At 32.2% G+C, this 13,918-nt stretch overlaps 1 protein-coding gene across 5 annotated transcripts in view; it reads left to right on the forward strand.

Annotated features, from left to right (window-relative positions):
• Positions 1-13,918, forward strand: part of Lrp1b (LDL receptor related protein 1B) — a 1,866,674-nt gene that overhangs the window by 1,586,255 nt on the left and 266,501 nt on the right. For all 5 annotated transcript variants that reach the window (XM_070023764.1, XM_070023773.1, XM_070023793.1 and 2 more), the window contains exons 54-57: positions 2,545-2,685; positions 3,522-3,709; positions 6,115-6,298; positions 9,384-9,469. In XM_070023764.1, the coding sequence (XP_069879865.1) occupies positions 2,545-2,685; positions 3,522-3,709; positions 6,115-6,298; positions 9,384-9,469 (599 nt within the window). The remainder of the gene's footprint in view (positions 1-2,544; positions 2,686-3,521; positions 3,710-6,114; positions 6,299-9,383; positions 9,470-13,918) is intronic.

The following is a 13,918-nucleotide window of genomic DNA, read 5'->3' on the forward strand; positions in this document are numbered from 1 at the left end:
GTGTATATAAAACCTGTAAATTGGTATGACCGCATAGCAATTAGCCTTCAGTGAGGTTAAGTTGAAGTTAAAAGGTTAAATTGATGGTATATTAGAAAAAGCCTCAAACAACAGTTAGATAATTCCTATTTAATTGTTTTGCTTTTTAAGCCAGCACCATTTTTGAAATAGAATGCCATGGTCTAATTTATGTTGTAGAATCATCTTTTCATCAGAGTAGAAGAAATCTTGCTGTGGAGGAAAACAGCCATGAGGGGAAAATAAACTAGTGAAGCAGTCACTGAAATAATTCTGGAAGTTAGCAATGTGTTAGCCAAATGGGTGATGATGGGATGTGATGGACAGATTATCAAGTTCATTTACACTTGTGCTGTACTTTTTTGTTTGTTACTATACAAAATATATGAATAATGAAATATTTCCCAGCAAAAATATCTTGGTGGAAGGGTTTAGTATTTGTGATCTTTGGAATACAGAATGATAGCCAATTCTCTGATGGAGTAGAAAGTTATAAAAATAATTACTGGGATTTTTTTGCCAGTAAGATGATCACAAAAATCATGCTGTTTGGGTGCTTGAAACAATGAGGTTAGGTAAAGTTTCTTCAGTTTAGATCATTGTAAAAGTGACATTTAAGGATAATAAGAAATCCAAGTACCTAGAAAACATAGAAAAAAGCAGGACAGTAGTAAACTTAAGATTTAAATTAGAGCTTCTCCTGCATCATTTTAGATTGGGACAAAGAAAGACTTTATCCAGAAAGGGTAAAGAAGGACGCAGCTAAAGTTGTGTGGGAACCTAGAAGGGCTGACCACAAATATTAAACCCAGAAATTGTTTCTAAGATAATATGGTTTCCCTCATTGTTGTGACTAGAATGTACTTATAAATCTTTAAGTGAATAACTAGATGGTAAAATATACAGAAACACCCTTGGGCATGAAACATTAAACAAGAATCTAGACATTCCCACAGTGACAGTGAAGGAAAATAGTCTTAGGAGAGGATTACAAAGGCTCAATAGCTATGTGCATATGATCAAATATTTATTGACATTAATTACAAGAAATGGAAAACACAAAGTTTTTTGTTATTTTGCTTTTTTCTTTATTTTGTCACTGTTTTTGTTTTCTGTACCTTTTGTCTTACATGTAAGTTTTTCTGTTTGGGGGAGGGTAATGAGGAACACAGAAATGGTGGGACAAAGATGAACAAACACAGCAGTGATTTTTATAGATACTTGGTTGAAAATGAACTATACAACTTGTGGAGAGATCAGCTGGGGAATAAACGCTGGGAAAAATTGAGGGAAGTGGTGACACTGTTCTAAAAGAAAAGTACTCATTACCTTACAACTGTAACTGTAACTCCTCGGTACATCACTTTCACAATAGCAATAAAAAAATCGAGTTATATAGAAAAATTAAGTCTATGACTTTCAAAGAAACTTTGAATTTGAAACCTACCGGTTAATATTTTTATGTCTAAGAGACATTTTAAAAGTCAGGTGTTGCAGAAACAAGATGACTAAACTTGAACTGGAAGTAAGTACCTGGAACCAAGATTATAGAGTATAGAGAAGAGAAACTTGTTGTTTAGGGATGCATAGAGGGGCTTACATTGTTAATTGGGTTGAGTAACAATTTATTGGCTGTGGAGAACAAGCTAGTAAAAAAAGAGAGAATAAGTTGAGGATATCATAATTCTCTAGTTTTATATTGAAATATGGCAATCACTTCAGTTAGATATTCACTATTAAATTCTCTATCACCACTGAATTTTATTATTTTCTTTTTTAAACCATCTAAAAGTAGTAAGTTTATTTGGTTTATCAGAAAATTTTAATGAGAATGACTGGCTTCATGACTGACAACAAAACAGGAAAAAATCATTCTAAAATGTAACATGAAAAGGTCAAATTAATTTTACTTACAAAATCAGACATGTGTACAAACATTAACAAGTTATGAATTTATTTTGTAATATGAATATTATTTTATGCCTGACATTCAAGATAATTCTAATCGTAAGTTTGCTTATTGCTTGATAAATAGATTTTTTTATCATTTTAGTTTCATTATACTTTGAATACAATTTTCCAGGCATTAATATGACATTTTGTCTTTTGGGAAATACTGGTATAGCACAGCATCAGTCTATCCATATGTTCTGATCCTATATCTAGAAAAATTTCATCTTGAAAAAATTCTAATAGTTTCATTTCAGTTTTCCATTCTAAGTAAAATCCCTAAAATATAGGCAATAGGTTACAGAATTGTTCTACTAAAGTTTGTTGCCTTCTTATTTCTTCTCTTAGAAAAATAAGATTATATTATTTTCAGCCTCATTTGATAGTCCTTTTCTCTACTTTCAAATATCAAATACTTTTTGCAACTATGACTATTGCAATGCAGTAAAATGGAAATTTCCAGTAGGAGGCCCAAGTAATTTCATGATTAATCAGGTGAAGCATGCATAGATGGGATGGATCATTAATTCATATTGACTAGTGAATTAGTCATCATGATTGTTGCTTTTTCTCTAGGATACCATCAATGTACTGCAGAAGAATTCCGTTGTGCTGATGGGAGATGCCTTCTAAATACCCAGTGGCAGTGTGATGGAGATTTTGACTGCCCTGACCATTCTGATGAAGCACCCTTAAACCCCATGTGTAAAAGTGCAGGTACAGAACCTGAGGGTATATTATAAACATTTCTCCTCATATATAATCCTTGTACCTCGGTAAAAAATTAGTGTAAGACATTATAACTACTTACTGAAAAATAGTATGTATACTTCATAACTAAGCACAATGAAACTTTACATATAACTTGATCAGAAATACAGATACACCTACATACTCATCATTCTTTTTACATCACTATTCCAAAGAGCGAATAGATAGCCATGATTTTAGAATGAACTGAATCACCTTTTTCTATGTAGTTTACTGATTAATAGGCAACATTTTTGCATGCATGATTATGAGTAGTATTCAAATCATCTGGTTATGAGTAGCTATACTACCTGAACTCCTTTTCCAAAGCTATATTTGGAACAACTATTATTCACTGACTTAAAAATGTCAGTGTTATATTTTCTGGAAGAAAAAATTTAGGATTATATACATATACTAGATTCTTAATTTTAAGTGACATATAATTCCTCTAGGACCTATAGCTTGATGGAAATGTCAGACTATCCATTGTGCTTTGAAATCATTTTTCATGGTACAGATGAGACACAGATAGTTCATTAACGTTAGTATAGAATCTCATTTGATTGTTAATTTTCACAGTAAAACTAGATGGGCAAAATGTGGAATACCTGCAAACAATATTTCCTTAGTTTTCAACAGTTTATGCATAAAATATTATACTAACTGTACAGTATTTTATATAAACATATATTTATTTTAATATTTGACAATTAGGAATCATAGTTGTGAATGTTTTCGAGAATAGTAGTATAAAAATGGCATGCCCTTTATATTCCATTTGTTTTATTTTCTTTTTCCAGAACATACATGCAACAGTTCATTTTTTATGTGCAAAAATGGCAGGTGCATTCCCAGTGGAGGTCTCTGTGACAGTAAGGATGACTGTGGCGATGGCTCTGATGAGATAAACTGCCACATAAATGAGTGCTTGAGTAAGAAAGTCAGTGGATGTTCTCAGGATTGTCAGGATTTGCCAGTCAGTTACAAGGTAGGTACTCATGAAGACCCTTCAAATGATACATTTTGAAAATTGGGAACTACTTAATCCCTACTACTTTTAAATTTGAAAGTGCATTGTAACTTAGATATAACTCTTTAAAGGAAAAGTAAAAACAAAAAAATTAGAAACCATAATAAGACTTGACATGAGTTGTGAGAATACAGTTAAAAATCAAAATATATTTTAAATATATTCAGAAAATAGAGAGAAATGTATAAAACTGTCACACACACACACACACACACACACACACACACACACACACACACACACACACACACACACACACACACACACACACACACACACACACCCACCGCTAATTTTTGCAGTTCTTATTTCTTCTTTTCTTTCCCTTCATGTACATCCTTGAAGGGAAATGGGCTGATCATTTCTTTAGTAAAACACCAGTGAGTACAGAATTTTTATTCATTTATTTATCTTTTATTGTAAAAATACCTTACAGAGGGGTTACAATTAGATGGGCAAGATAATGAGTACATTTCTTATCAAGCATTGTTGCTTCCTTCTTTGATTCCCCTTCCCAACCCCCACCCGTAACTCCCACCCGATCCTCCCCAGCCCCGAACGAAGTTGAAAAGTTCGTTTTTCGACATAACGACTTGTACATCTCATTGTTGCAATGGGTCCACCTGTATCCTTATTTAAACGATTTGTTTTTTCCCTTCCCCTCCACAAATTATACCAACATCAAATACAGTGAAAGCAGGGGTTATACCATAGGGGAGGGACATACAAAGCAACAAAGAAATCATCTTATAAATATGTACAGAATTTTTATGTAAACACGAAGAATAACTGGAAAGCAGTAACTAGACCTGAGTTCAGGCACACTAAAAATAAATCATGCTTAATAACTTAATTGCATTTTTGTTAGTACAATTCCCTGAAGAGGCTGATTCACTGGCAACTCTGATTGACAGACATAGCTTCTGAAAACATATCTGTGTCATAAGAATAGATGTAGATTAACACAATATTAAAATATGAACTCATGTTAATTTAAAATTGACTAAGTATGCACTGGGAAACCTCATCAAGAGTACTTATTTGTGGATTGAGGCTGTATCTCAGGAATACAAAAAACATATTTTATGAAATGTTTGTACACAGATTTCATGGACCTGAGAGTAAATGTCATAAATCATCAGAGGAATATTGAAAACATGAGAGAGATGCTAGAGGAAGGATTTTTGATACATATTTATTTAATTATTGACAAAAAGCCTTTTGTAAATATTACTCTTTCTTCAAACAAGAGCATGTTTCAGATTCAATGAATAATTTTTGAGACTGTCTTTGTTTTAAAATGTAGTAACCTCTAGCTTTTCTACTGGTTATCTATAGGAAATTATGCCTTCATGTTTCCAGATTTCTAAAGATAAAACATCTTTATTACATATATTTTCTTTTTTAAAATTTTTATTTATTTTTTATTGTGAAAATACTGTACATTTATTTTCTTTTTTAAAAATTTTTATTTTTTATTGTGAAAATACTGTACAGAGGGGTTACAATTAGATGGGCAAGATAATGAGTACATTTCTTATCAAGCATTGTAGCCACCTCCTTTGTTTCCCCTTCCCATCCTTCCCGCCCCCCCACCAAAGTTGTAAAGTTCGTTTTTGACATAAGGACTTGTACATCTCATTGCTGCAATGGGTCCACCTGTATCTTTATTTAAACGACTTGTTTTTCCCCTTCCCCTCCACAAATTATATCGACATCAAATACAGTGAAAGCAGGGGTTATACTGTGGGGGAGGGACATACAAAGCAACAAAGAAATAATCTTATAAATGAGTTAGAAACAAATGCATGAAAGAAAAATATCATTTGAATACATATCTTAGGGTTCATTTTTCTAACATCACCTTATCTGACCTTTTCTGCTTGAATAATACATATACTAGATATTGCAAATAAGGGAAACCTTTCTTAAGTATAAAATGAAAATATATAGAAGAATGTCAAAATTTCACATAAGGATTAATTCTTATTATAAAAGTTTTCAAAATCCATAAAATAATGCAGTAGAAAAAGAAACAATGGAAGTTGAAGAGGATGGTTGATTTATTTTATTTTATTTTTTTGGTCCTAGCCATTTTCTACCCATGTCACTTCAGTGATGCAAATTAACTTCAAATCTGCCAACCTTAGATGATCAAATGAAAACATTTAATAAAGCACTTTTAAACTTTAACTTTACATAATATATGCTGTTCTTATTAAAGTCAGTTGCTGAAAGACAAAAAGACTTGCCAGTATCTATTCTGAAGTGCTTTGCTAGCTTGAGTCACTCTAAAGGGACGTCCAATAGTAAAAGACAGTGGCAATAATGTGAATTGATTATGCTCATCTTTCTTTCCTCAGTGCAAATGTTGGCCTGGATTCCAACTGAAGAATGATGGTAAAACATGTGTTGACATTGATGAATGTTCTTCAGGCTTTCCGTGTAGCCAGCAATGCATCAATACTTATGGGACCTATAAGTGCCTCTGTATAGATGGGTATGAAATACATCCTGATAACCCAAATAGCTGCAAGTCACTCTCAGGTATTGACTTAAGCCTGCCTACCCTCCAACCTCAGTTATACAAATGGATTTGCATTTTGTAGCCATTCTTACTGAATTTATCCTTCTTTGTTTTCCTGAGAAACAAAAATTCATCCCTACTTTCTTCAATATCGAAATCTGTCTCTATGATTTTGGACATCACACATCTGCCGCTCTTATTTTAATAAACTTGTATTATGATCTGGTGAATTATTACTTTCTACATGTGAAGCGTTATCACAAGTAACAATATCTGTTTCTAGCAATATTTTCTGCTGAAACATATGTCCTGGGGAACAAGTTTGGGCAAGACTATTAAAAGCCTGTTGTAGTATTTTCCTTTTTCCCATAAATCAATCACATGTACTTTTGCATGAATTCTGAAGGAACAAGTTCATTATAATAGGTTAATTATATAGGTTAATGATTATTATAATATTAATAATAAATTAGCTACATAGTACTATTTGAATTCTTCCAATGAGTCACAAGATATTCTTAAAGTTCTGCTTATTCAGAGTACTGTGTTTCATTCTATAAACTATATATTTAATGAAGTCCATAATTTTGAAAATAATGTATAGTATTAGGAAATAAATCATATACATTAAATTCTACAAGGCCATGTATTATAATTAATGTCCAAATGGGTAAAATATCCATTTTAACTTGTTTTTAAATACAATGAACACACTACCGCTGTCAGCTTCTCAGGTATATATACATAGTTGGCATTATATGAAACATTGAATGTTTTATTGTATAATTTGAAATAAATATCAGAGGTAGAAATTTAGAATTAAATTTTAATTGGTTAAATGTTCATGCTATTTAAAAAAGTATTAATCACTTTTAAATTTCATTCTATTGTCATTTATTTTTCAACAAGATTCACTTAGTCCTCTTGGAATTCACTTAAAGTCTGACTGTAAAAGTAGAAAAGTTTACACAGGGCCATTGTTTCATCTTCCAATGTAATTGCTCATGGAGAGCTCATTGCTTGTTGCATCAAACATTCGGGGAGTTGGGGTAATAGAGAAAGATGAAATTTCCAAACAGTAATGTTGCTATTACTTGAAACTTTCCATGAAGAATCAAGTAGAGAAATTGAATGATACTGATTGCAATTTAGGCTATTTGCAGTATGTTTCCATGAAACAGATGTTTTTGATTAGTAACAACAATTAGCAACTCTTAATAATTTCAAATTAAAAATGTGGTTAGTGAAGTATAAATCATTTACTAAAGACGCCAGGAATTTTAAAGCAAGTATAACCAAATTGAGAACAGAAATCCATACTACCGCGGTAGATCATAACTGACTATAATTAATGTATATAATGTTGATAGGAATAGAAAGACACTATAAACTAAAAAGACGCGACTCTGATTTGAAAGGGATTATGAGTCTCAATTTAGCCTTCAGCAGAAGGTTAGAAAAGTTAAATGTTATCATCAATGATGTAAATAAGTGTCCAAATGAGTAACAGTGAATGATGAAAAATGATAGCATATCATATTAGTATATATTGCATGTGAAAACAAAGGAAAAGGAGAGAAATACAATCATGGGAAATACAAATGAGACAAATGCAATAAATTGTATTTTTAAATTCCTATTGCAAAGTAATATAAATTAATATTAATTAAATTGAATATTTGCTTAATTAAATTGCTTACTTACTTACTTATATATGTCTATATAAAGACCATATGAATGTATTTTATAAATAGACATGGTTAACACAAATATTTACTGAATTGTAGGTTCATAACAATTTCAATTCAAATTGACTTTGTTCAATTTATGTTTATATAACTATTTAATATAAGTTTAAGTAATTGCACTTCACAAACTTTTTACATTCTTTTTTGACTATTTTAATAATCATTAAGTAGTTGTACAAAGGAGTTTCCATCAACAAAGCAGTTTGTTAATATGAAGAACATCTTGAGTAATGTCACCTCTTTCAACATTCTCACATACCCCTTCTAAATAACTTGCTCCCTCACTTTTCTTAATTGTTAGGAGGAATTTTTTTGCCATTTAACAAAGCAGTTTATGTATAAAATGCATCTTGACCTATGTTATCTCACCAACATTTTCAACTCCCTTTAGCCCATCCCTTCCCTAATTTTTTTTTTAATTTTGTGGTATATACAATTAATTATTGACTGCATTCTTCCTTCTCCTTTCCCCCTTTCCTGGGCTTTAACTCAGTCTTTCTAAAGAATTATACTATTTGAGCTCTATATATAATCTATTATACTTCAGGTAATTCATTATTTTCTTTAAGAATTTATTTCCAATTTAATATTTGAGAGAGCTTAAATCGTGGATCTAAAGATGTTATCATTAAAAATCTCCATATACATTGAACATTACTATGTATATGAATACATAAAAACATTAATATGTATATGAACACATGAAAAAAACATATTTGATTCTTCTTTCTATAGTCTAAAAAGAAATAATAAAACATATTGGATAAATGTACAGAAAGAAATTAATTACTAAGAATCATGAGGAAAATTAAAATGAAAAGATCAGAAACTCGAGTTCAAAAATTATTAAGAAGATCATATGCCAGATGTACAGAAAGTAATGTAAAAACTATTCCTTGCTATTCACTCTGGACAGGCTGTGATTATCAAAGTGGATTTTTTTGTTGTTATATCAATGCTTGAATATACAGCAGATGCTTAAGAGCATTGTAGATTATCCTTTTATGAAATTCATTCAAAATATGACTGTAAAAGTAAAAATGTTTCATTAATTAAAAAAAAATTATCTGAGTGTCCAGGAAAATTCAGTGTAGAAAGGTTTGTTTTAGCATTATCTTTATTTTCTGAATATCTTTGATATCTGTTGCTTTCTTGCACAAGTTACTATATACTGTATAGTTCGTTCTTTCTTTCTCTCTCTCTCTCTCTCTGTATGTGTGTGTGTATACCCATTAACCTATCAGAATAGCACTGTGTTTATAGCACTGTATGTCAATGTAAGTTGTTGCTAAACTAAACAAAAATTAACTATAGGAATAAATTAAAAATCAAACATATTCTTTGCTTTGGAATTCAGATGAGGAGCCATTTCTCATCCTTGCTGATCATCATGAAATAAGAAAAATTAGCACTGATGGCTCCAACTACACTCTGTTAAAGCAGGTATGTCACATTTGATACATGTTATCTACATATTTTAGAATTCTCAAAATACAATTAGAAATTATGAAACATAATTATATTATGCCTATGAACATGTGTATGTATATTAGATCATTCTAAATATTATATTTTATGATAAGTAGGTCATATTTTCAACTTGCTGTAACATTCCATATCACAGAAGTCTAAGATCATTCAGCACAGATAGTGCAAGGGAAATTACCTCAAGAATAAGTGGATTGCAAATAAAGGAAACCATGGGACCTATGTTTCTTTGGGCCTGGCTTACTTCACTTAATATAATTTTTTCCAAGTCAATGATCAGAGAAGTTGATGTTAGGCGAAATGAACCCCAAGATAAGGACTCAAATGTTTTCTTTCTTGCTTGCTTGTTATTGTTTCTAACATATTTATAAGATATTTCTTTGTTGCTTTGTATGTCCCTCCCCCCACGGTACAACCCCTGTTTTCACTGTATTTGATGTTGGTATAATTTGTGGAGGGGAAGGGAATAAACAAATTGTTTAAATAGGGATACAGATGGACCCATTTCAACAATGAGATGTACAAGACATTCGTTATGTTGAAAAACGAATTTTACAACTTTGGCACAGGAGGGGGGCGGCTGAGATGGAAAGGAATGGGAAGGGGAAACAAAGAAGGAAGCAACAATGCTTGATAAGAAATGCAATCATTACCTTGCTCATGTAATTGTATCTCTGTACAGTATTTTCACAATTAAAAAACAAAGAAGAAGTGGATTAAGGAAATTATAGAAGTTTTTGAAGTATTTCCTAAATTGTCTTTTGCTATTTATAGAACCAGTAAGAAAAACAGGTTTGGTGACAAGTAACCTTTAAAACTTTAGGAATAACAAGAAATCAAAATTCTGCTTGCAGTCTAATCATGGTTGAAAGTCTATATGGTGACCTGTGCTCAATCTAATCTTCTCATCCTTTAATACTAGCCACGTGAAGAGAATCTAGGAAGATTAATTTGGTGTCTATGTAATTTTCTTTGTTATTTTTTATTCATAGGCATTACATTTCATGAAAAGTTATATCTATCTTGTGATAGGAGGAAGAACTTTGGATTGCTCACTTCTATTTTGAAGGTTTTCCTTCATGCGTAAAGTAGAAATAGTACAAAATCCTTTAATTAAGATTAGAAAATTAAGAAAATTTTTTTTCTTATTGGACATGGGGCCTGGACATCTGGGCCTGGGCACCGTTCTTCAGCTGAAGAGCTAGGGCTCTTCAACTTGAAGCCACAGTGCCACCTCTGGTTTTCTGGTGGTTTCTTGGAGTTCAGAGTTTCACGAACTTTCCTGTTTCCTGTCTAGGTTGCCTTTGAACTGTGATCCTCAGATCTCAGCCTCCTTAGTAGCTAGTATCACAGGCATGAGCCAATGGTGCCTGGCAGAAGATCAAATGTTATATATAGAATACTTTTAGTTGTTAAAAGTATTATCTTTACTTGGAAATATTTAGTTTGTATCTATTATACCACTAAATTCCTTTTTCTCAAACAATAATATTACAACATTGATATTTTGTGCTTATTTTACTATTAGTGGTAAATGATAAAGATTCATTCCTGTGGTAATATTTTGTCACATAAAAATGACTTAGAACTGAGTCTGGCACTAGTATGTCATGACTGTAATCCTTGCTGTTCAGGAGTTGGAGATCAGAGAATTACAGTTCCAACCCAGCCTACACAGGAAGGTGTGAGAGACGAGTATCTCCAATTAACCAACAAAAAGCCGGATATGGAGCTATGACTCAAACGGAAAAATGCCAACCTTGAGTAAAAAGGCTTAAAGATTGTGGCAAGGCCCTGAGTTCAGACCCCAGGACGGCATGTGTGCTCGCGCGCGAACACACACACACACACACACACACACACACACACACACACACACACACACACACTTAAAACTTGTCACTATTTGATTTTGGTACCCTGGTACTGTATATACTTTTATCTGAATTAGGGAAGGGAAGGGGAACAACAGAATGGTGAGACAAAGGATAAGAAGGAAACCAATGCAACAGCGATATTCACAAGACAATATGTTGGGAATGATCTGTACAACATGACTAGGGCATGGATGGGGATAGGGAAACTAGGAGAACAATGAAGGAAGGGGTAAGAAGTTTGACAAGAAATGTACTTATTACCTTACTTATGTAACTGTAACCCCTCTGTACATCACCTTGTCAAAAAAGAAGAAAAAAATGTAAACAGAATTATTTCCATGAATGGAGTCTCACATGTTTTATATTAATCTTGCTTGAAATGCAAATCTATATTATCCAATATAATGTTAAGTCACTCAGAGAGAGATGGATTTTTTTTTAAATTTGTTTTTGGGTCCGGTTGTGGGGCCTGAACTCTGGGCCTGGGTACTGTCCCTCAGCTCTTCAGCTCCAGGCTAGCGCTCTACCACTTAAGCAATAGCGCCACTTCTGGCTTTTTTCTATTTGCTTATATGGCGCTGAGGAATCGAACCCAGGGCCTCATGCATGCAAGGCAAGCACGCTACCGCTGAGCCACCTTCCCAGCCCGAGAGATGGATTTTAAAGCCTTTTTTTGGACCACAGTTTGAAGTTGATATTTTTACATGAAAGTCTTGGCTGCTGGATAATCATGAAAACCTAGGGAAGTATAGAGTATAGAGCATCCTTGAATGCTGGTAGTCTCAGTTTTATAGTAGCTGTCACAAAGAGATAGAACACCATGCACTCCATTCTCAGACTTCCCAGGTACTTCAGATGACATCTGGCTGCTTCCTGGATGTTGTGAAGCTTCTAGCATTGCTCTGAGTTTGGATTGTGTCAACAATGTCCAATATGTCACGTGGTTTCTCTTTTGTGTATCCATAGAATATTATACATAATATAAAATAGTTTCACAGTAGTATAAAAATAAACATAAATCTATCTAAAAATGTAATAAGTGGACTAGAGTCTCTTTAAGGGATGAGTAACATAAGCAACCTTGATAGTTTAAGTATAAGTAACTACCTCAAAATGGAATCCAGAATTTTGCTACCCAAAGTGTTTCTTAAACTAACTTGATCTCTTTTGTCTTTATATTTTTAAAATTTGCACCAGATTTGTGAAACATTTAAAATTACTGTTTTTCTATTCTACATTTAACACTCCCGCTAAGGAATGATATGACATTCTTTTCCTTATATGATGTCTAGCAAAGGAATGTATTTTCTCTGTTTTGTAATCATTTTAATCTTTATACAATTCCAAATCTGTTTCAGAAGAGAGTAGAACTTCATGTTTGTGTGTTCAGCTGAACTGCAAGATTAACTACTGTAGATAGCAATATTATTTACTATGTGGGTAAAGAACTCTAACAGAGTTACTTCTTATTCAAATCTTGCAGCTCATAATATCTCTACTAGTAACATTTTTGTTGTATTGCATGGGTATTGTGTTGCTACAGATTATATACTTGATAGAGCAAAATTATTTTTCTATGCATCATTTAAGTCTATTACATATAATAGAACCACTTTTAATGCATATTTTAATATAGCCTTTTTCTCCTAGAAGCACCATTTTAGACTACTGTAGGCAATCCTTAGTACCTATGTTGAGATAAGTTTCAGATTATTACTTTCAATTCAGTGTTTATAGAAATGAAGAGGGAATAAAGAAAATGAAGATTTTATGAAGTACAGGAATACCTGTGCTTTCAGAAAACATTTGTTAATTATGCTCTCTGTGGAAGATAATATAGGCCTTAAAATTTAGGGTTGTATAATCCAAATTTGGCTTTGATTTCTTGAGGTATATATAGATGAACACCATTTCATCATAGCACTATAAATATTTTCAAATCATTTTAGGCAGCAAAGTCATGAGATTATGAAAGATTTAGAGATTATGTCTAAGAATGAATAATTATGTGGAATGGGGAAAGAAGTAGAAAACAGAAAATTAATTACCTCTCCATTTTCTCTCAGTTTCCATAAATAAAAAGATATTGTCACTGTCTTAGTTATTTGCTATGTTTTTTGAAATGCTAATTAGGAAATTGATTTTTCCTGATGTTTTTATTTACTCTTTTTGAGGTAGTCAGAAATGATATTACGCCTATGCCAACATAAAATTATAATATCTGGTAAAATTTTTTGATATATACATTCTAAAATGTAGTTGAGTGTTTCTAGTTTATTGTTTAAATTTATATATTATATTAAGAAAATATGTTAATAACATGGATTTTAGGAATGAATTGAAATTAATCAAGAAACATTTCAGTATCTTATTTCTTTTTTTTTTTTTTTTTTTTTTTGTCGGTGGTGCGGCTTGAACTCTGGGCTTGGGCGCTGTCCCTCAGCTCTTCAGCTCAAGGCGAGTGCTCTATCATCTGAGCCATAGCGCCACTTGCGGTTTTCTGGTGGCTTATTGGAGATAAGAGTTT

This window comes from Dipodomys merriami, unplaced genomic scaffold, assembly GCF_024711535.1.
Source record: "Dipodomys merriami isolate MVZ:Mamm:240054 unplaced genomic scaffold, mDipMer1.0.p SCAF_1, whole genome shotgun sequence".
NCBI classification, from domain to species: domain Eukaryota; kingdom Metazoa; phylum Chordata; class Mammalia; order Rodentia; family Heteromyidae; genus Dipodomys; species Dipodomys merriami.